This window comes from Lithobates pipiens, unplaced genomic scaffold (genome assembly GCF_037356315.1).
Source record: "Lithobates pipiens isolate NorthernLeopardFrog02 unplaced genomic scaffold, aLitPip1_a1.2 Scaffold_19, whole genome shotgun sequence".
NCBI classification, from domain to species: domain Eukaryota; kingdom Metazoa; phylum Chordata; class Amphibia; order Anura; family Ranidae; genus Lithobates; species Lithobates pipiens.
In genome coordinates, this window is record NW_027507764.1 from 80,786,578 (window position 1) to 80,810,422 (window position 23,845).

Consider the following 23,845-nt stretch of genomic DNA (forward strand, 5'->3'; position numbering starts at 1 on the left):
ATTTTTATTTTTTTTATTACTTTTATTCCTATTACAAGGAAAGTAAACATCTCTTGTAATAGAAATAAGCATGACAGGTCCTCTTTATGGAGAGATCTAGGGTCAAAAAGACCCCAGAACTCTCATTGACCTTTAAAAGAAAACTAAATAAAAAATGTAATTTTGACTTTAACCACTTTAGCCCCGGAACATTTTCCCCCTTGATGACCAGGCCATTTTTTGCAATATGGCACTGTGTTGTTTTAACTGACAATTGCACAGTCATGTGACACTGTACCCAAACAAAATTGATGTCCTTTTTTTCCCACAAATAGAGCTTTCTTTTGGTGGTATTTGATCAACTTTTTCTTTTTTGCGCTATAAACTAAAAAAGAGGGATAATTTACAAAAAAACACAATATTTTATACTTTTTGCTATAATAAATATCCCCCATAAAATGGAAAAAATAATAATTTCTTCATCAGTTTAGGCCAATATATATTCTTCTACACATTTTTGGTAAAAAAAAAAATTGCAATAAGCGTATATAGGTTTGCGCAAAAGTTATAGCGCCTACAAAATAGGGAATAGATTTATGGCTTTTAATTATTATATTTTTTACTAGTAATGGCAGTGATCTGCGATCTTTAGTGGGACTGCAACAATGAGGCAGACAGATTGGACACTTTCGCACATTTTTGGGACCATTGACATTTATAGAGTGATCAGTGCTATAAAAATGCACTGATTACTGTGCAAATATCACTGGCAGCGAAGGGGTTAACAGTAGGGGCGATCAAGGGGTAAATGTGTTCCCTTATGTGTGTTTGTAACTGTGGGGGGATGTGACTGACTAGAGGAGGAGGCATATTGCTGTTCCTGATTAGTAGAAACATGACGATCTGTCTCTCCTCACCTGTCAAAACAGGGATGTGTGCGTGTGTTTACAGCCTGTCCATGCAGGGGCGCCACCCCTCTAATCCATGCACCCAGCCCCTAATCTACATGTGGGGGGGGGGGGGTGGCACCTCTCCTGCTGCTTATAAAAAGGCTATTGTGGTGAATAACCCTGGTATTTAACGTCAAAGTAATGACGTATATTTACAATTAGGCGCTCGGCAAGTGATTAACCCCATCCTGTACCATTCCTGGGACACTCATGCAGGAAGTAAAAGTGTTACATGCCCTGCAGAGAAGTCATTGGATGTTTTCTGTTCATTTTACTTTTTAAGCCTAGGTTCACACTGCCATGATGCAACACATTGCATGTGATTCGCACAGGAATCGCACCGGAGGGGGGCAGGTTCTGTCACTAGCTGACAGGCAGGGAGGGGAGGGGAGAGGAGAGGAGGATAGAGGAGGTTACAGACACAGGAGAGCAGTGCTGTGGATGATGGAGGCAAGTACACTGACCATGGGGTCAGGGCTCAGCAGCCATGATATACCATAGTAGAAAGGAGAATATCCCCTAAGGTGGACTTTAAAGGCATATAAGAGTATAGTTTAAAGAGTATACAAAGTATTTATTATTGGCATAATATTACTGTTCGTTTCTTTTCGCCATGACATACCATGGTCAGTTTACAAAGGGGAAGGCAGAAACTGTCAGGATCAGCCAGGTATTTCAGGTGTTACAGAGGATCCATTTCCTTTTTTTTTTTTGGTTAACAAACGTTTTAACACGGATGCCTGCCTGGTCTTGGACATTGCTGAAGGTCTCCCACTGCTGTTCATTTTCTGGGCCTTTGCTGGAGGGACTGTCCTGAGAATTAGTCAGACTATGCCCTACCCAAGTTGATCAGCAATGCTTTTTAAAAAAAAGTAACTACTAGACTGTTTATTGAGCCATAAAAGTGACGGTTGCTGTGGCAGGCTTCTATTGCACTAATCTGACCATGGAATCTGGGACAGATCAGTGGGCCTTTTTGGGGTTGAGTGCTACATGGGTATCCAAAAAAAGGATATAAAAAAAAAACCACATAAAAGCATCATATCCAGTAGGGAGCTAAACGTACCTGGGTATGCTGAACCCTATTGACGTTGATGGGAGCCGAATGTTAAAGAACAGTAATGGCTATTTTTTGCAAACAGGTGGCATCGGGGGGCTGGGCACTGCAATTGGGAACATTTATCACAGGGAACAAAAAAAATGTGTTTAGCAGGGAGCCAAAAATGAATGCCTAAGGGCAACATTAAAAATACAAAATTCCTTTAAATAACATGCCTTAACATGTACTTAACCTGCCTGTGAAATAGCACATCTATACAATATATACAGCCTACTACAGCATAAATGCCATTTAAAGTGATACTAAAGTCTCCTGGCCCCTTCCTCCAGTTAGAAATGCACGATTCTACGCAAAATTAGAATCACAATTTCTTTGCTTAGATTAAAGATCATTGATTTTCATGGTGTAACGTCATCTTTCACATACAAAAAAATTGGGCTAACTTTACTGTTTTGTTTTTTATTAATTCATTAATGTGTGTTTTTTTTCCCCAAAAATTGCGTTTGAAATACCGCTGAGCAAATACAGTGTGACATAAAATATTGCAACAACTGCCATTTTATTCTGGGTCTCTACTAAAAAATATAATGTTTGGGGGTTCTATGTAATTTTCTAGCAAAAAATACTGATTTTAACTTGTAAACAACAAGTGTCAGAAAAAGGTTTAGTCTTCAAGTGGTTAAACCTCTCTCATTTACAGACAGACCAAAGTTCATTCCTTTGATCTAAAAGAACAAAATCTTACTTTGTTTCTCCTTATCTCCATCTAAGGCTCCATGCACACTGAAGCTCAAAAAAGCTATTTCTGGACGCCAGATTGCTGGCAGAAAACGCTGGTTGAAAAACCTGCTTTTAACAGCGTTTTATACTAGCGTTTATGAGCGTTTATGAGCGTTTTACAGCGTTAGCGTTAATGGGCGTTTTTTATAAAAATACGCAGAGGACACTCCAAAATTCCCACAATGCATTGAAAAATAGAATGCCGAACACTAATGAACGAGCGTTTATGAGCGTTTACAAGCGTTTATGAGCGTTTATCAGCGTTTGTCGTTTTTTGGCGCTGAAAAACGGCACTTTGAACGCGAATTTCTGGCGTTCAGAAAAAAGCCCATGAACTCCACTGCTCATTAAAGCTGAAAAACGTCCATGTGTGCATGGACACATAGGCTAACATAGAGTGGAGTTTATGGGCTTTTACAAAAAACGCCCAAACTCCAATAAACTGCAGTTTATCAGCTTCAGTGTGCATGGAGCCTTAGTTGTGGTAAACTTGGCAGGCTACCTGTTTTTTTTTTTTGTTTTTTTGTTTTTTTCTTAGACAGCTTTCATCTGTGAGCAGAGAACTCTGCATAGAATAGAGAAAATGCTTTGTTAAGATCGTGAGGGGGGGGAAGAATTGTGCCATTCATAGTAAATCACATGTTATATAACAAAAAAATAAGAAGTAGGCAGTTGTTACATGTAAAGATTATGCGGAATGTAAGTCAAGGAAATAAAACCATGACACATCATGAAGTACAATGGCATAACTTAAAAAGAAAAGAAAATGGATCTGTGCTGAGTGTCTAATCCACCGACCCAACACAGCAAAACCGGGGGCCAACAGGCCAAACAGTGAGCAAGGTCGCCCATATTCTACCTGCTCTTGGGGAAACTCCCCCCCTATGATCAGAAGGTGTGTACAGAGGTTGAATTTACCTGGTGAAGTACAAAAATAGCGGAGCACCAGCAAAAGACAGCTTCTGTGCGCTTACGTCTGTTTGTAAGCAAATGGCCAGGGATTCAGTTCATCCATCTATACCAGACCCTTATCCTAGATGAGAGTCTGGTAGAAAAGTTAATTGGGGCCTCGCACACGTAAAAAAAAAATGGCTTGGGGTTTCCTCTAAAAATATATACCAGATTCTAATCCTGAAAGACATTCTGGTATGGATGTCAAGGGCGATTCCCCCCTCCCCCAGAAAAGAAAAGTTGTGGATTTCCCTCAATACTCCACAACAGACCCTTCAGATCTGGTATGAACTGGAAGTTGGAATTCCACACAGAAAATAAGAAAAAAAGTGCAGGGTCCTCACCCCAAATTCAATACCATATCCTTATCCAAGCATAGAGGGGAGGAATAAACTTGCACCCCCACATCACCCCCCCCCCCCCACTCTCACCCCCATGCACAGAACCCACCAGGTCCCTAAAATTTGCATGTATTAGAACTGCGTTAAAGAATTACACAAATATCATAAGTAGATGCACAATCCAACAGGTGTGTGCTAGGAAAATCCAAAGGGAGAAACCTTCCAAAAGAAGACATTTTCAAAGGGGAAGTCATACCATTATCAGCATAATACATTCTTGGCAGAATTACTGTAAATCATCCCCTTTTAGATTTAATTGTCCACATGTAAGAAATCCCAGCACCACCCAATATTTAAGCAAAATAAAATAACTAAGAAAATAAAATAAGGAGTGCCATGCAAATGCACATTTTATTTTATTTTGTTAATTTGAGCACCATCTATGTTTTTTTCAGTGATGACGCCTCTTTGCTGACAAAGCCCTTGTTTGGGCAAAACTTTCTATTTCTGGGGTGTGGGTTTATGACTTTTCTTTTTTAGCTTAACTTTTAGGTGGTTCTGGGATTTTTTACATGTGGGTAAATAACTGTAAAATTAGATTTACAGTAATTCTGCCAAGTAGGCAGTAGGCTGGTAATGGTATGATTCCCCACCCCCCCCCCCCCCCCCCCCCCCCCCAAATGTTTTTCTTTTGGAAGGTATTGTCCTTTGATTTATCCCAGCAAACACCTGTTGGATTGTGTCTCTATTTATGATATTTTTGTAATTTTTCAATGCAGTTCTAATAAAAGTAAATTTTTAGGACCTAGTGGGTTCTGTGTGTGGGGAGTTGGACGCACAGCTCTCGTATAAATTATCAATTTGGATTCCCACATATGGTCAAATCGCATTTGTGTTTTTGGAAAAAAAGCCTTAGCTGCGCCCTAAAAAATGTACAGGAATTCCTCCTGAAAAGTAGCAGTACACTTCCTTGTATATGAGTGTGCCTAGGTACTCCTGTGCCTCATAGCTGTATACCTGTGTAAGATCTAAGGCATTGCTGCCTCTGACTGCTAGTATCAGGATGTAGCACCCTCTACCTTGGTCAGTACTAGAGTTAGGATTTTTGTGAGAGCAGGCAAATTTAAGCAGGCCTAGCTGGAAGCTAGGCTTGTTTTTTTTTTATCTGTGTGGGCTGGGAGTGGCTCAGAGCAACAGCTGTGACTCACAGATAGCATCACTCCATGGTTACCTCCCTCTTGCTTCTAGAGGATTCTAGAAGAGGAGGAGGGGAAGTAGGGAGGAACAGTCTGGGGTGTTTCAGGAAGCCCTGACCAATCCCCAACTAGGATGGGCAGGGGTCAGGCCTCCTTAACCACTTCAGCTCCGGACCAATAAACACCTTAAGGACCAGAGGTCTTTTTGCAATTTTGCACTGCGCTGCTTTAACTGGTAATTGCGCGGTCATGCAATATTGCACCCAAACGAAATTTGCGTCCTTTTCTTCCCACAAATAGAGCTTTCTTTTGATGGTATTTGATTGCCTCTGCGATTTTTTTTTTTTGCGATATAAATGGAAAAAGAGCGAAAATTTTGAAAAAAAAAGATATTTTCTTCTTTTTGTTATAAGAAAAATCGAATAAACTAAATTTTAGTCATACATTGAGGGCAAAATTTATTTAGCCACATGTCTTTAGTAAAAAAAATGTCAATAAGCGTATATTTTTTGGTTTGCGCAAAAGTTATAGCGTCTACAAACTAGAGTACATTTTCTGGAATTTACACAGCTTTTAATTTATGACTGCCGATCTCATTTCTTGAGGTGCTAAAATGGCAGGGCAGTACAAATCCCCCCCAAATGACCCCATTTTGGAAAGTAGACACCCCAAGGAAATTGCTGATGGGTATGTTGAGCCCATTGAATATTTATTTTTTTTGTCCTAAGGGATTGAATAATGACAAAAAAAAAAAAAAAAAAATTTTTTTACAAAAAGTTGTCACTAAATGATATATTGCTCACACATGCCATGGTTATATGTGGAATTGCACCCCAAAATATATTCCGCTACTTCTCCCGAGTATGGCGATACCACGTGTGTGGGACTTTTTGGGAGTCTAGTCGCGCAGGGCACCCCGAAAACCAATCACCACCTTCAGGATTTCTAAGGGTGCAAATTTTTGATTTAACTCCTCACTACCTATCACAGTTTCGAAGGCCATAAAATGCCAAAATAGCACAAAACCCCCCAAAATGACCCCATTTTGGAAAGTAGACACCCCAAGCTATTTACTGAGAGGCATGTTGAGTCCATGGAATATTTTATATTTTGCCACAAGTTGCGGGAATATTACAAACTTTTTTTTTTTTGCACCAAGTTGTCACTAAATGATATATTGCTCACACATGCTATGGGCATATGTGAAATGACACCCCAAAATACATTCTGCTGCTTCTCCCGAGTACGGGGATACCACATGTGGGGGACTTTTTGGGAGCCTAGCCACGTACGGGACCCCGAAAACCAAGCACTGCCTTCCGGATTTGAATATAAAATGCTATAAAAAACAAACTAACCAGAGTCACCCGTAACACTTATACGGTGATCAGTGGTGAAAGGGTTAACTAGGGGCAATCAGGGGGTTCAAATTTTTATTAGGTAGTATATGGGGGTCCCTGGCGCTATATAAAAACCTGACGGGGAACCTAAATAACTAACTGGCTAACCAGCGTCACCAGTGACACTTATACTGTGATCGCTGGTGAAAGGGGGTGAAAGGGTTAACTAGCAGCAATCAGGGGGTTAAAGCCATTATTGGGTAGTATATCGGGGTACCTAGCGCTATAAAAACCTGGCGGTGAACCTAAAAAAATAACTAGCTACCTAGCGACACTAGCGACACTGATGCAGCGTTCAGAAAAATTATCGCTTAGTGACACTGGCAAAAGGGGGTGAAAGGGTTAACTAGCGGAAATCAGGGGGTTAAAACCATTATTGGGTAGTATATCGGGGTACCTAGCGCTATAAAAACCTGGCGGTGAACCTAAAAAAATAACTAGCTACCTAGCGACTGTAGCGACACTAATGCAGCGATCAGAAAAACGATCGCTTAGTGACACTGGCAAAAGGGGGTGAAAGGGTTAACTAGCGGCAATCAGGGGGTTAAAACCATTATTGGGTAGTATATCGGGGTACCTAGCGATATAAAAACCTGGCGGTGAACCTAAAAAAATAACTAGCTACCTAGCGACACATGCAGCGATCAGAAAAATGATCGCTTAGTGACACTGGCAAAAGGGGGTGAAAGGGTTAACTAGCGGCAATCAGGGGGTTAAAAACATTATTGGGTAGTATATCGGGGTACCTAGCGCTATAAAAACCTGGCGGTGAACCTAAAAAAATAACTAGCTACCTAGCGACTGTAGCGACACTAATGCAGCGATCAGAAAAACGATCGCTTAGTGACACTGGCAAAAGGGGGTGAAAGGGTTAACTAGCGGCAATCAGGGGGTTAAAAACATTATTGGGTAGTATATCGGGGTACCTAGTGCTATAAAAACCTGGCGGTGAACCTAAAAAAATAACTAGCTACCTAGCGACACTAGCGACACATGCAGCGATCAGAAAAATGATCGCTTAGTGACACTGGCAAAAGGGGGTGAAAGGGTTAACTCTAGGGGCAATCAGGGGGTTAAATCTTTATTGGGGGGTGATAGGGGGCTACCCTGGACCTAACACTAACTGTCCTGACAGTTTTTACTGTCACAACTGACACTGAATGCATTGATCAGTAAAGAAATGATCAATGCAATCAGTGACACTGTGACTGGGGGGGGAGGGGGGGCGGGGGGGGGGATCGGGGGGCGATCGGGGGGGGGTTTGTGTGCCTGTGTGTACCTACATGTCAGTGTAGTGTTGGTGCACACTTACTTTTACTGTTCTCCTCGTAGTCCGGTCAAAAAGACCGCCCCGAGGAGAATGACATCACTTCCTCCTTCCTGTGTAAACAATACACAGGGGAGGAAGCTTCTCATTGGCCAGGAGCGATCCAGAGGGGGTGGCCGAAAACCAACGGCCATCCCCTCATCACGGAGCGCTCCTGGACCGAATCGGACCGCCATAACCAGCGGGAGGGGGTCCGATCGGACCCCCCACCCGCTGGAAGGCAATCACGTAGATGTACGTGATTATGCCTGCCTGTGCCATTGTGCTGACGTACAATGGCAATACGGCGGTCCTCAAGTGGTTAAATACCCAGAGTCAGCCCAGCTGGGGAGGAGTTGTGGGGTGGAAGAACTGAGGATGGAGTATTAGGCTGTTGGGGCCTTTGAGGGAGCCTCCCAGTCTGGGGGGGGGGGGGGGGGGGTAGGGTTACCTTGGGCCTGAGACTTGGATGCAGAATGGATCCCTTCAAGAATGCATGAAGGTTCTGAACAGGAGGCACAAAGCGGAGTCAGAGAGGACAGCGGGGGCTAGTACTGCCGGGCAAGTCTTCAAGAAGGAACCACTGGTTTGCAGCCAGGAGGGCTGGTGAGTGACATGGGCAGTCGGGAGGACTAGAGAGGCATGCCAGAGAGGACTGAGAGGAAACAGTCAGAGCTGGGTGTGGAGCCAGTAAGGATTGCAATGTCACAAAAATAGTGAAGACATATGTAGTTTATGTTTGTTTGTGTCTGGATTTATACTGTCTGGTGGTTTGCACAGCTAATAAAAAGTTTACTAATTTCTTTGGCACAGGATCCCTTACAAGGTACGATCAGGCCGTTGTTTCTACTGACTGGCAAGAGAAACTGACTCCGGAGCAGTACTATGTGACCAGGGAGAAGGGGACCGAGCTGGTGAGTAGGCTAAAAAAATGATTAATAAAAATGGACTTATATTAGGTACAGCCAATCTTAGTGACCACATAAGTTTGCTTACAATTGGAATTTTAAAATGAAAGGTAAAAAAAATACTAATATTATATATGTACAGTATCTCACAATGTTGAGTACACCCATCACATTTTTGTAAATATTTTATTATATCTTTTCATGTGACAACACTGAAGAAATTACACTTTGCTACAATGTAAAGTATTGAGTGTACAGCTTGTATAACAGTGAAAATGTGCTGTCACCTCAAAATAACTCAACACACAGCCATTAATGTCTAAACCGCTGTCCAAATTGGGCCCAATTAGCCATTTTCTCTCCCTGGTGTCATGTGACTCGTTAGTGTAACAAGGTCTAAGGTGTAAATGGGGAGCAGGTGTGTTAAATGTGGTGTTATTGCTCTCAATCTCTCATACTTGTCACTGGAAGTTCAAAATGGCACCTCATGGCAAAGAACTCTCTGAGGATCTGAAAAAAAGAATTGTTGCTCTACATAAAGATAGCCTAGGCTTTAAGAAGACCCCAAAACTGAGCTGCAGCACGGTGGCCAAGGCCATACAGTGGTTTAACAGGACAGGTTCCACTCAGAACAGACCTCGCCATGGTCGACTAAAGAAGTTGAGTGCATGTGCTCAGCATCATATCCAGAGGTTGTCTTTGGGAAATAGACGTATGAGTGCTGCCAGCATTGCTGCAGAGGTTGAAGGGGTTGAAGGGGTGGGAGGTCTGTCAGTGCTCAGACCTTACAACGGTCACCGCATCAAATTGGTCTGCATGGCTGTCGTCCCAGAAGGAAGCCTCTTTTAAAGATGATGCACAAAAAAGTCCACAAACAGTTTGCTTAAGACAAGCCGACTAAGGACTGATGAGACCAAAATACACTTATTTGGTTCAGATGGTATCAAGCATATGTGGTGGCAACCAGGTAAAGAGTACAAAAACAAGTGTGTCTTGCCTACAGTCAAGCATGGTGGTGAGAGTGTCATGGTCTGGGGCTGCCGGTGTTAGGGAGCTACAGTTCATTGAGAGAACCATGAATGCCAACATGTATTTGACATACTGAAGCAGACCATGATTCCCTCCCTTCAGAGACTGGGCCGCAGGACAGTATTCAAACATGATAATGACCCCAAAGACACCTCCAGGTGTCCAGGTGATGGACTGGCCAAGCATGTTTCCAGACCTAAACCATATTGAGCATCTGTGGGGCATCCTCAAACAGAAGGTGGAGGAGCACAAGGTCTCTAACATTCACCTGCTCCGAGATGTCGTCATGGAGGAGTGGAAGAGGACTCCAGTGGCAACCTGTGAAGCTCTGGTGACCTCCATGCACAAGATTGTTAAGGCAGCGCTTAAAAAAATTGGTGGCCACACAAAATATTGACACTTTGGGCCCAATTTGGACATTTTCACTTAGGAGTGTACTCACTTTTGTTGCCAGCGGTTTAGGAATGAATAGCTGTGTGCTGAGTTACTTGGAGGGGTCAGCAAATTTACATTGTTATACAAGCTGTACATTCACTACTCTACATTGTAGCAAAGTGTAATTTTCTTCAGTGTTGTCACATGAAAAGATATAATAAAATATTTGCAAAATGTGAGGGACTTACTCACTTTTGTGAGATACTATATATATATATATATATATATATATATATATATATATATATATATATATATATATATATATATATATATATAAATATGTATGTGTATGTATGTATATATATATATAACTGTTCAAAAAATATATTTTACACTGAACGACTTTGTTTTTAAAATCTATTATAATTTGTATTATTATGTAAAATATATAAATAATAAAAATATATATATATATTAAAATTGAGAGCAAGTGGTGGGACTTTATATGAAGCACACACCAGCACAAAAGCAAGTCAAGTGACTGGGAAATACTGTTTATTCATGTTGTATAATCTAACATACAACTAAATGGGTATATAACCTCCAAAAGCATTTGATCATTTACAATTTACAACATAAGTTACATAGTAATCCGCAATCATTGAAACAGTTGTAGAACAGACAATGAATACATTTTTATAAACATAGGTAAATTAAAAACAAAACTAAATATAACAAAAAAGGAGAAGAGGGGAAAATACACACACACACACACACACTGCCTTATATTGAAAAGTATTCATACCCCTTGAAATTTTCCACATCTTGTCATGTTACAACAAAAAATTTAAATGTATTTTTTTGAGGATTTTATGTGATAGACCAAAACAAAGTGCACATTATTGTGAAGTGGAAGGAAAATGATAAATAGTTTTCCAATTTTTTTACAAATAAATATGTGAAAAGTGTGATGTGCATTTGTATTCAGCCCCCCTGAGTCAATACTTTGTAGAATCACCTTTTTCTGTAATTACAGCTGCAAGTTTTTTTGGGGATGTCTCTACCAGATTTGCACATCTCTGGAGAGACATTTTTGCCCATTCTTCTTTGCAAAATAGCTAAAGCTCTGTCAGATTGGATGGTCAGCGTCTGTGAACAGCAATTTTCAAGTCTTGCCACAGATTCTCAATTGGATTTAGGTCTGGGCTTTGACTGGGCCATTCTAACACATGAATATGCTTTGATCCAAACCATTCCATTGTAGCTCTGGCTGTATGTTTAGGGGCGTTGTTATGCTGGAAGGTGGACCCCACCCCCAGTCTCAAGTCTTTTTCAGACACTAATGCCATGTACAAACGATTGGAAATTCAGACAGCAAAAGACCGATGAGAGCTTTTGGTTGGAAAATGTGACGCTGTGTATGCTCCATCAGACTTTTGCTGGCCGAATTCATGCCAGCAAAAGATTGAGAGCAGGTTCTCAATTTTTCGGTCGGAAAAAGTTTCAATCGGAAATTCTGATCGTCTGTAGCAATTCCAACGCGCAAAATTCCTACGCATGCTTGAAAACAATTTGACGCATGCTCAGAAGCATTGAGCTTAATTTTCTCTGCTCGTCGTAGTGTTGTACGTCACCGCCTTCTTGACGGTCAAACGTTCAGCGTGTGTATGCAAGCCAAGCTTGAGCGGAGTTCCGTCAGAAAAAACATTCAAGATTTGTCCGACCCAAAATTCACTTGTGTGAACGTGGCATTACAGTTTTTTTTTCTCTAAGATTGCCCTGTATTTGCCTCCATCTATCTTCCCATCAACTCTGATCAGCCTCCCTGTCCCTGCTGAATAAAAGCATCCCCACAACATGATGCTGCCACCACCATGTTTCACGGTGAGGATGGTGTGTTTTTAGGGTGCAGTAATAGTTTTCCACCACTCATAGCATTTTGCTTTTAGGTCAATAAATTAATCAGATCAGAGCACCTTCTTCCACATGTTTGCTGTGTCCCTCACATGGCTTCTCGCAAACTGCAAAAGGGACTTCTTATGGCTTTCTTTCAACAACGGCTTTCTATTTGCCACTCTTCCATAAAGCCCAGATTTGTGGAGCGCACGACTAATAGTTGCCCTGTGAACAGATTCTCCCACCTGAGCTGTGGATCTCTGCAGCTCCTCCAGAGTTACCATGGGCCTCTTGGCTGCTTCTCTGATTAATGCTCTTCTTGCCTGCCTGTTTAGGTGGATGGCAATGTCTTGGTAGGTTTGCAGTTGTGCCATGCTCTTTTCATTTTCAGATGATGGATTGAACAGTGTTTCGTGAGAACTAAGGTTCTCTAACAAATCTCTGAGGGCTTCACAGAACAGCTGTATTTATACTGAGATTAAATTACACAAAGGTGGACTATTTACTAATTAGGTGACTTCTTAAAGAGGAAGTAAACCCTGTGTGCCCGCTCACACTACCGTGACTTGTCAGGCGACTTAGCCTGACAAGTCGCGCTCCATTCTGTACTATGGAACCGTTCTAATAGGAGCGACTCAAGTCGCACCGACTTAGAAAAAGGTTCCTGTACTATTTTTGGGGCGACTTCAGGCGACTTGCATTGACTTCTATACAGTAGTCGTTTTGCAAGTCGCTGCTGAAGTCGTGTGCAGGTCGCGTCTGTGAGTCGCGCTGCAAGTCGTGTCGCCCCTGTGTGAACCGGCACTGATGGGTTTTACTTCCTCTTTATTTCCCTGGAAAGCTAAAGCATAATGGGCTACTATGCATCGCAGAAGAAATCGCCCTAAGGCGATTTGCAAATATCTCCTATTTCAAGCACCTACAGGTAAGCTTTAATCTAGGCTTACCTGTAGGTTAAAGTGGTCTGTAAGGGTTTACAGCCACTTGAAGGCAATTGGTTCCACTAGATTTGAGTTAGGGGTGTATCAGGGTAAAGGGGGCTGAATAAAAATGCACGCCACACTTTTCAAATATTTGTTTGCAAAAAAATTTGAAAACCATTTATCATTTTTCTTCGACTTCACAATTCTGTGACACATTGTGTTGGTCTGCCACATAAAATACATTTACAATTTTGGTTGTAACATGACAAAATGTGGAAAATGTTATAATATCTATATATAACGACCTATGACTTAATTTGTTACATTTTTCATTATAATTTCTATTTTTATAAACATATATAGATAAGCGTGTGTATGTGTGTAGATGTGTGTGTACATTTTTATTGTATTCAGCAAAGATAAAGAGCAACATTTAGTACAAAAAAGAAACGTTATTGCAATGACTGGTAAGGATATTTGATAATATGAGTAATGATTTGAGAAACACATTGTGAAAGCCCATGCAAATGGTGAAATTAATTTTTTGAAGATTTTTGTCCACATTTTTAGAATAAAAGACATAAGGAGGGAATGGAGTGAAACAGTATACCAAAAAAAGCATTATATTTGAAGAAACCAATTTCAAAATAATTTTGTTTGTAATTAAGTTAATTGATGCATAGTGATATACAATAGCGAAATCTGGTCTGGACACTCAGGTTTCAGTGACCTGTGGTCAGGAAAGGGTTAAAGCTGAATTCCAGGCAGGTATAAAAGACACAAATGAATGCAGCTCTGTAATCGTTAACTACTTGCCCCCCTGTGCTATAGCCGAAAGAAGGCTACAGCGCAGGCCTTAATTGCCCCGGAGGGCGTCCATGTACGTCTTCCTGTGCATGAGCTGCCTGAGCATATACACTAGGGTACACGACAAGTTTGCTGTTTTGATAGAACAACAGCTAAGCAGTAAAAAATGTGTTGCCGCCTTGTAGGCAGCCATGTTGTTGGTTACTAGGGGGCGGACTTATAATGCTCATGTTTCATCAGATTAGATGACCCATCAGAATTTGTAAAGAAAGTGACTTTCAGTCACTTCCGGTTTCTTTCCAGCAGTAGCAATTGCAGATTTTGACGATTTGTCTCTTTTTATACTGAACACCAGCAGTGTACACACTACAGTAGACAATATAATGAGTGGGTGTTTCGTCAGATTTAGCGACCCATCAGAATTTGTAACAGAAGTGACGTTTCATCGCTGCCATCTTGCTACACCCCACAGTCCTCGACAGTAAGGATACCGTGAGAAGGCAACAATCAGACATCTTGTTACACCCACCGGAGTCTTGCATTTCTGATGTATTTTTAACAGTAAATGGAGCTTATATGGTGAACTACAGGATTTAGAAATCTGACGGACTGTTTAGATGTTGAATTTTTAAAGCAGCTGCAAGCCTGCTGATCTCACAGGTTTGCTAATCTGACAGAACACCTCAGCTTTTATAATTCAACATGTAAACAGTCAGATGGATTTCTAAATACTGTATTTCCTCATATGAGCTTTGTTTACTGTTCAAAATAAGGGTGAAATGCAAAACTCCGGTGGGTGTAACAAGATGTCCGCTTGCCGCCTTCTCTCTGTATCCTTATGCCACATACACACGATCGGAATTTCGGCCAGCAAAAGACCGATGAGAGCTTTTCGTCGGAAAGCGCGACCGTGTGTATGCTCCATCGGAATTTAGCTGGCCGAATTGCCGCCAGCAAAAATTTGAGAGCATGTGCTCAATTTTTCTGACGGAAAAACTTTCTATCAGAAATTCTGATCATGTGTATACAATTCCGACGCGCAAAAACTCACACATGCTCAGATTCAACTACGAGATGGATGCTATTGGCTACTGGGTATTGAACTTCCTTTTTCTAGCCCCCTCATGCGTGTTGTACGTCACCGTATTCTTGACGGTCGGAATTTGGTGTGACCATGTGTATGCAAGACAGCTTGAGCGGAATCCCATCGGAATTCTGTTGGGAAAACCATCAGAGCTTTTTCCAACCAAAATTCCAATCGTGTGTACGCGGCATTACTGTGGAGGAGTGCGGGGTGTAGCAATATGGCGGCGATGAAACGCCACTTCCGTTACAGATCCTGATCGGTCGCCGAATCTAACAAAACACAAACGCATTATATTATCTACTGTAGTGTGTACACTGCTGGTGTTCAGTAAAAAGAGGCAAATTGTCAAAATCTACTGCTGGAAAGAAACCGGAAGTGACGTAATTGGAGATTTTGACAAGTTGGCTCATTTGAGAGAAAACCAGATAGAGCAGTGCTGTTTGGCAGAGCTGTGTAAATCTCAGAACTGAATGGACAGAAATCCAAAGCCTTTGGTTGGTAAAACATCTCTCTTATATGTATTCAATGCGTGTATTTAGCTTTGTGCCTGGAGCTCAGCTTGAAATATTCGGTTATTATTGTAGAGATTTAGAAGCTGACGCTCTATGCCCTGTATGACAGTAGCGTATATTTGTGCTTAGCCTTTCAGCGGCATCTATCTGAACAGTACAGAAGATGGCATGTATCACTGCGTGTGCTGCAAAGCTCCACTCTTCAGGTAAGACACCACCATTTCTTGGAGTCCTCCGTTATTTGCAAAGTGACTACAAAATAGAAATAAATGACATCCCTGATATAACAAACACCCTGAAATAATGGAAATTAAAGGTCCGTGGTTCATGCGGTAGCACTTTGATGCTCTGTACACAATGTGGAAGGTGACATTATTACCAATCCCTTAAGACAGACATAATTACCATATATACCAAGTCTCCATCTGCAATGACCTGGAACTTTAGCCAGTGCTTATTTTAAGCTTTTATTTTATAGTTTATTTAAAATCCACTTTTAGCATGAGTCCCATCTTATTTATTGTTATGCTGTATTTTCATGACCACATTTCATATGCTGATCTGTGATTACACTAGGGCTGAAACAACTAATCAATTAATCGACAACTAATCGATTATGAAATTAATCGATTACCATTTTCATAATTGATTAATCGCACAGTAGCATAATGGGGTTAAAAAAAAACTAAAATGAGCCCTTTATAGTACAAAAATATAATCACCACTGTAAATATTACTTTCACTGTTCTACAGTAAAAAAATTAACCCCTTCCAGTAATGATTATCTGCTTTTTTTTGTACTATAAAGGGCTAATTTTAGTCTTTTAACCCCATTATGTTACTAAACGTCTTAGGCCTGGTTCACATCTATATATTTATTGGTGCTTTTTGCAGAAACGCATTACAGTTCATTTACATGGTTTCCTACGGGACATGTTCATATCTGTGCTTTTTGAAGCCGCTGAATATTTGGAAAGGGTCAGGGACTTTTAACGCAAAACGGTGCTTTTTTTGGTTCAATATACTTCAATGGAGAAACTGCAGAAAAGAATGTAATGCGTTTTTGCAGCAATTGTTGTTTTTTAATCTGCCCAAAAAAAAAAAAATGCCGTAAAATCACGTGCGCAAAAATCAAAACGCATAGCAAAAAGCACTGCAGAAACAGATCAAAAGCAAAAACTGCATAGGTGTGTACCGAGCCTTATGCTGGCCACAAGGATCAATTTTCAGGTGAGAATATTCAGATGAAAAATCTTTGTACATTCGCTGAATGAAAGAATTTTTTTAAAATTTTCACTTTCTGAACAAAAACCACATACACTGTCTGAAAAAGTCCTTTGACTAAGAAGTTTTCTATTATTTCCAAATTTTCCCATCATTGTGGTTGAAAATGAACGTCAATTTGACCCACTTTTTTTTTTTTTTTTAAGGTTATTAACCAATTAATCAAAACAATAATCGGCCAATGAATCGTTTATGAAAATAATCATTAGTTGCAGCCCTAGAGTACGCCCTGTAGTGGTTCTGTGTTTAGACACTTCTATTTGTATCTTCTACTTGTATCTGAGCACCACAAACAGAATACATTATTTTATTTATTTTTTGGTAGTTTTTTTTTAATATTCAAAGCTAACTTCCCTATCCACCCATGCCTCCATGCTTTATTTCATTGATAAATCACTTTGAAAAGTGTAGATGATTCATGTAGCATTTACTTTCTGGAATTCGTCTGCTGTTGGCTCAGGCATAAAGACAGGAGGGTGTGCTTAGCTGAGAAGTCCCTTCTGCTGTATGAAAAATGCAGATAAAGACTCCTGGGATATGATATCATTTTGGCCTGGGCTAGAAATCAGGAAGCAACCGAAGAAATGTAATAAAAAAAGTTTAAAACAAGTAAATATAATATACTTTAATATCTATTTACTAATGCTAACAGTTATAAATATTATAAATAGTCAATGTTGGTTGGAGGAGTTTAATTCTGCATTAAAGAGTATTTTTACTTCTGCAGTCATATGTGAGAAACCTCCACTATGTGTATGTTATGTTTTCCCATTTACACGGCATGCCTAAAAATACTAAAGTGCATTACTATATAATGTACTCCCCTTCCCCCTTCAAGCCTTAAAGTAGAATTAAACCCTCAGTGTTTATTAGCTTAACACACTGAGCACAGTAAAATAAAACATTCCACAGTAAGTAATTTGTTGAAATTCTTACTCCAGCACTTGCCGTTTCCAACTTTCAATCCTTCTGGCTATTGCTCTGTCAGTGCTGCTTCCCTGAACTTCTGGCCTTCACAGGAAAAAGTGATTGTAAAGTTTTACCAGTTCCCGGACCAGCCGCTGCAGTTATACTACGCCAGGTTGGATCGGCTGTAGGGCGGCCGCGACTATCGGATTCTCTTCAGAACCGATCAGTCCCCAGGCCCAGGCCAATGATTTCTGGCGAATGAAATCCTCCCCTGCCTGTGTAAATGTAAACACAGGCAGGGGAAGTGATGCCATCTCCCCCCTTGTGGAACTCTTTTCCATTCCTGAGAGAGGAGAGAAGACATCTCAGAGTAAGTTGCACCAACACTACACTGACACAGTACACATAGGCACACTTATCACACCCTGACCACCCCCCCCCCCCCCGTTAACCTCTTCACTCCCTGTCACTGTGTCACCCGGTGCAGTGTTCATATATTTTGATCACTGTACTGGTGTCATTTGTGAAAATAATCAGTATTAGGGTACTTAGTGGTAGGTCCACATAGGTCTAGGTACCCCCCCAAACACCCCTAATAAAGCCCTTGATCACCCCCTGTCACCAGTGATCACCGTATTAGTGTCACGGGTGACTCTGGTTAGCTAGTTATTTTTTTATAGTGCCACGGCACCCACCATATATTACCTAAATAAAGGTTTAACCCCCTGATCACCTGGCGGGTGATATCAGTTAGGTTTTAGCGTCAGTCAGGGTCTGTGTTGCCCCAGGCAGCATCAGATTTTTGCTAGTAACGCTAACATCCACACACACACCATACACCTCCCTTAGTAACAGGGGGTTATTTAAGAAATGCAAATCCACTTTGCACTACAAGTGCAAAGTGCACTTGGAAGTGCAGTCGCTGTAAATACAAGGCGTAGATATGAAATGAGGGGAAGCTCTGCTGATTTTATCATCTAGTCATATGCAAGCTAAAATGCTGTTTTTTATTTTCCTTGCATGTCCCCCTTGGATCTACAATGACTTTACTTACAAGTGCACTTTCTGTGCAATTTCAAGTGCACATTGCAGTGCAAAGTGGATTTGCCTTCATAAATAACCCCCATAGTGTATGAACGGATCAATATCTAAAATCTGAACAGATTAACGCCCCCAGTAGTTTAGGGTTCCCAAAAATGCAGCATTAGCAGGATCATCCCAGATACCTGCTAGCACCTGCGTTTAGCCCCTCCGTCCAGCCCAGCCCACCCAAGTGCAGTATCAATTGATCACTGTCACTTACAAAACACAACACACATAACTGCAGCATTCGCAGAGTCAGGCAAGATCCCTGCGATCGCTAACAGTTTTTTTGCTAGTGTTTGAAGCAGTCGCTGACAGTCAAGTGCTCTTTTTTCCTGTGAGTCTCACCAGTGTACCAGTAAATTTAGAGACCAAAATGTCCAATCGAAGATACACTAGTGAAGAGGCCTACACGTTTCTGAGCCTGACAGATAAGAGTGAAGATGAACTCACCCATCTGTCAGATTCTGGCTCAGAATACTAACCAGTAGACAGCAGCGGCACCCTGACAGATAGCTCTGACGACGTAGTAGTGGTCCCTGCTAAGGTCAGGTATACCCAACCCCGTTCTTCTGCTGTTGTTGAGGTGCAATAACCGCATGGACCAGAGAGCCAGTACTAGTGCCGCTCATCCTTCTGGTGAACTGGCAAGCCCCAGCAGCCTAGTACATCTTGGTCATACATCCAGCACTGCAGTAACACTTAGTGACGTGGCGAGTCCCATAAGTGTTGTTCAAGCTGGTGAGGTGGCTAGCACAATTAGTGTCCCGCAGTCACCAAGAAGATGAAGACAAGCCCATCGAGCCCATAGTGCCCTTCCTGCTGCATTTGCCAATCTGAATTGGGAGCCCACCACTTCTGCAGCACCCGTACTTCCCCCATTCACTGGCCAACCCGGAATTCAGGTGTAAACAGTTGATTTTACACTGCTTAATTTTTATTCGTGGTTTTTCACGGAAGATCTTTATAGATCTATTGTGGACCAAAGCAATTTGTATGCTGGTCAATTCTTTGCTGCTAATCCCCGGTTGAACCCTTACCAGAGATTGGAAACCTATTACAGCTTCCGAATTTAAGACCTTCCTGGGCCTATCCCTCCTCATGGGCATAGTTAAAAAAAGTGAGTTGTGGTCATATTGGTACACTGACCCAATTCAGGGCCATCTTTAAGGCAGGGCAAAAGGGGCAGCTGCCCTGGGCCCTGTCATTGTTGTGGGGCCCAAAACAGCTGCCTCATACTTGCCAACTATCCAGGTTTAAATTCCCTTGTCCCTTGAAGTTTTATTCCTTTGCTGTGACCTAATATCTGTGTGAAGTGCTGACACTAATGCTGCCCAGCTCTGCCCTATTGTTGTGTGCGGATGACTCACCTGCAGACCCTGTGTTTACATATAAATAACCAGCATTCATATGTAAATAGCGGCGACAATACTAAGTAAATAGCTGCGACTAGCGGCATTGATATGTAAATAAAGGTGGCATTTCTATGTATATCATGCTCCCCTGCTGTAAGGAGGTGATGTGCTGTAACCTCTATCAACTAATTAGTGAGCCGTAACGTGTGCTGTAACCTCTAGCAACTAGTCAGTAAGCAGTAATGACATGCTGTAACTGCTGGCAACCAATCGCAATTGCTGCCTGATCTGATACAGAAAACTGATTTTAAGTCTAGCTGCTATTTATTATATGTCTCAGAGTAGATGGAGAGGGAAATTGCATGGGGGCGGGCCCAAGAAAAATTTTGCCCAGGGTCCAATCTATACTAAAGACGGCCCTGACCCAATTCACCATATGCCCGCGTTGGCTGCCTCCATGACCAGAACACGATATGAGCAGATCTTGCGGTTCATGCCTTCCAGTGACAATGAACTTTGTCGTCCTCTGGGTGACCCTGGATACGATTGGCTCCACAAAATACGGCCCCTTGTAAACCACTTCAACAGTTTGTAGCCTTGTCCCTGATTACGTTTTCTGGCCGCTTGTCTATCAAACAGTATTTCCAGCAAGCGTGCCAGATACGGGGTCAAGATGTATAAGCTCTGTGACAGGGTATATATAGATACATAAAACATATAGTTTTATGGTTTAGGAGGGAAGAGATAGTCAAGTGGAGCAGGAGAACTGCCCAGATTACATAGGGAGCTCTGGTAAGATTGTGTAGGACTTGGTGTCACCCTTATTTGGAAAGAGGTACCACTTGTGCGTGGACAATTATTACACAAGCGTGCCACTTTTTAGTCACCTTTTGGATTGTGGAATTGGCGCATGTAGTACCATGCCAATGTAATCTCCGTGGCTTCCCCCAGCGGCTTGTAGAGTTCCAACTTAGACGGGGATGGGAGCCTGCTTGAAATGTAATAATTTGTTAGCAGTGAAGTGGAGCGATTCACGGAATGTTTTCATTCTGTCCTCTCTTCACGCAGATACAACAGTCCAAATTCCTACCGCAACTGGTGTTGTGGAGAAACCCCTCTGTGTCCACGAATACAACCTTAACATGGAAGGGGTGGACCTCAACGCCCAGTTGTTGGCGCCGTACCTAATTGCCCATAAGGCCAGGCGCTGTTGTAAGCTCTAACGAGCAGGGCTTTCTGATTCACCCCTGTATTAAATTGTATTGTAATTGTACTGTGTGCCCTAATGTTGTAAAGCGCTGCATAAACTGTCGGCGCTATATAAATCCATATTAAAATAATATAAAAAATGTGACTGTATATTTATTTCAAATGGCTCTGCTGAATGCTTTTGTGCTATACAAAGCTTCAGGACGGACTGGATCCTTCCTAAAATTCCAGGAAGAGATCGTCACAGCTCTTCTGTTTCCAGACGGCTGTATGAGAGGCATTTTCCATATGTCCTCCCTGGTACCCCTACCCAACGAGCCCCCCAAAGAAGATGTTGTGTCTGCAGGAAACGTGGATTTAGGCATGACACACGCTTTTATTGTCCTGACCAACCTGGTCTCTGCATCGGTGACTGTTTCAAATGCTACCACACACTAGTGGAGTATTAGTGTAGGGTACAGCACTGCACAGTCCTAGGGCACACTTACACAGAGTCTCGTCGAAAGATGAGATGGCCATCACATTTTGAGAGACCATAATCTGGACCGTTTACAGTTTATATAAAAGTACAAAAAAACACAAAAAAACTAAAAAAAATAAAAATAGTTGTGGTTTTATTTTTCTTCTCTCTTATGTTCGCTCTCTATTGTCCACTCTATTTTTCCTATATTTTAGAGCTGTAATGTTTTATTTTTACTATGTTTTATTGTATTTGCTTTGCAGGTATGGTATGTCTAAAGCCGTGTACACACGGGCGGACTGTATGGCCAACTTAGTCCGTCAGACAATCCGACGGACAGTCCGTCCTACTTTCGAATGAACGGACTTGACCACACACGGATGCACAAACAGTCCGTCGAAAGCTTGCGCGATGACGTGTACAGCACGTACGACGGGACTAGAAATAGGAAGTCCAATACACAGCAATGCAACCTTTCGCCGTGTAAATCCTTTCTGAGCATGCGCCATACTTAGTCCGTCGAACTAGCCTACTCACGAGCGGATTGTCCGCTGAAACCAAAGTATGACGGACAATATTACGGAAATTCCGAAATACTTAGTCCACCAGACTGCACGCTGAAAAAGTCCGCTGAAGCCCACACACGAGCGGACTGTCCGCTGAAATGTGTTTCGATGGACTAAGTTGGCCAGACAGTCCGCCCGTGTGTACACGGCTTTACTGTTATACTGTAATGTTACTTTGTTTCATTGTTAACCATCATTTGCTTAGCAGGTACGCCATTCAGCTGCAGCATGGATTTATTTATTCTGACAGCAACAGTGTTTGCTCCCACGATACTAAGGCTACTTTCACACTGGGGCGTTGCGGGCGCTGGTGGTAAATCTGCGCTATATTAAGCGGCACCGTCATTTTACGGTGCTATTCGGCCGCTAGCGGTGCAGTTTTAACCCCCGCTAGCAGCCGAAAAAGGGTTAAAACCGCCCGCAAAGCTTTTCAGGCAGGTGTGCAACGCTGCCCCTTTGTGTTCTATGGGAAGGGGCACTTTAGGAGCGGTAAATACACCACTCCTACAGCGCTCCAAAGATGCTGCTTGCAGGACTTTTTTGACCGTCCTGCAAGCGCACCGTTCCAGTGTGAAAGCCCAAGGATCGGTCTGCTGTCATGTGTAAACGGCAATTGCTTCATGCATGTGAGGTATCACCGCAAAGGTCAGATCAAGGGCAGTCATTTTAGCAGTAGACCTCCCCTGTAAATCTAAAGTGGTAACCTGTAAAGGATTTTAAAGGCTTTTAAAAATGTATGTAGTTTGTTGCCGCTGCACGTTTGTGCGCAATTTTAAAGCATGTCGTGTTTAGTATCCATGTACTCGGCATAAGATCATCTTTTCTATTTCCTCAAACATTTGGGCAATATAGTGTGTTTTAGTGCATTTAAATAAGAAAAGAGTGTTGTTTTTTTTTTGTTGCAAAAAATTGCATTCAAAAAATCGCTGTGCAAATACTGTGTGAAAAAAAAAATTGCAACACCCACCATTTTAATCGGTAGGGCCTTTGCTTTAAAAAATAAATATAATGTTTGGGGGTTCAAAGTAATTTTCTAGCAAAAAAAAATGTTTTTTCATGTAAACAAAAAGTGTCAGAAAGGGCTTTGTCTTCAAGTGGTTAGAAAAATGCTTGCACAAAGTTGTGATGATATATTGCTCAAACATGCCATGGGCATATGTGGAATTACACCCCAAACTACATTCTGCTGCTTCTCCTGAACACTGGGATACCACATGCGTGAGACTTTTGGGAGCCTAGCCGCGTTCGGGGGCCCTGAAAGCCATTGACCCCATTTTCGAAAGTAATTCTATGCATTATGGTGAAAAACCTTCTGTAGTGCAGCATCCCCACAGACCCCACTTTTACTTACCTAAATCTGATCTTTCCAGTGACGGGAATGAGCACAGCCATTGGCTCCCGCTGCTGTCAATAAAATCTAATGAAGTGGGAGCTGGGGGCGGGACTCAGGAGCATGCCTGCACGCGCTTCTACGAG

At 41.8% G+C, this 23,845-nt stretch overlaps 1 protein-coding gene across 1 annotated transcript in view; it reads left to right on the forward strand.

Moving 5' to 3' along the window:
• The window catches only part of MSRB2 (methionine sulfoxide reductase B2), a 49,595-nt gene that overhangs the window by 18,503 nt on the left and 7,247 nt on the right, over positions 1–23,845 (forward strand). Inside the window, exons 2-3 of the mRNA XM_077490962.1 lie at positions 8,777–8,877; positions 15,633–15,709. Of these exons, the coding sequence (XP_077347088.1) occupies positions 8,777–8,877; positions 15,633–15,709 (178 nt within the window). The remainder of the gene's footprint in view (positions 1–8,776; positions 8,878–15,632; positions 15,710–23,845) is intronic.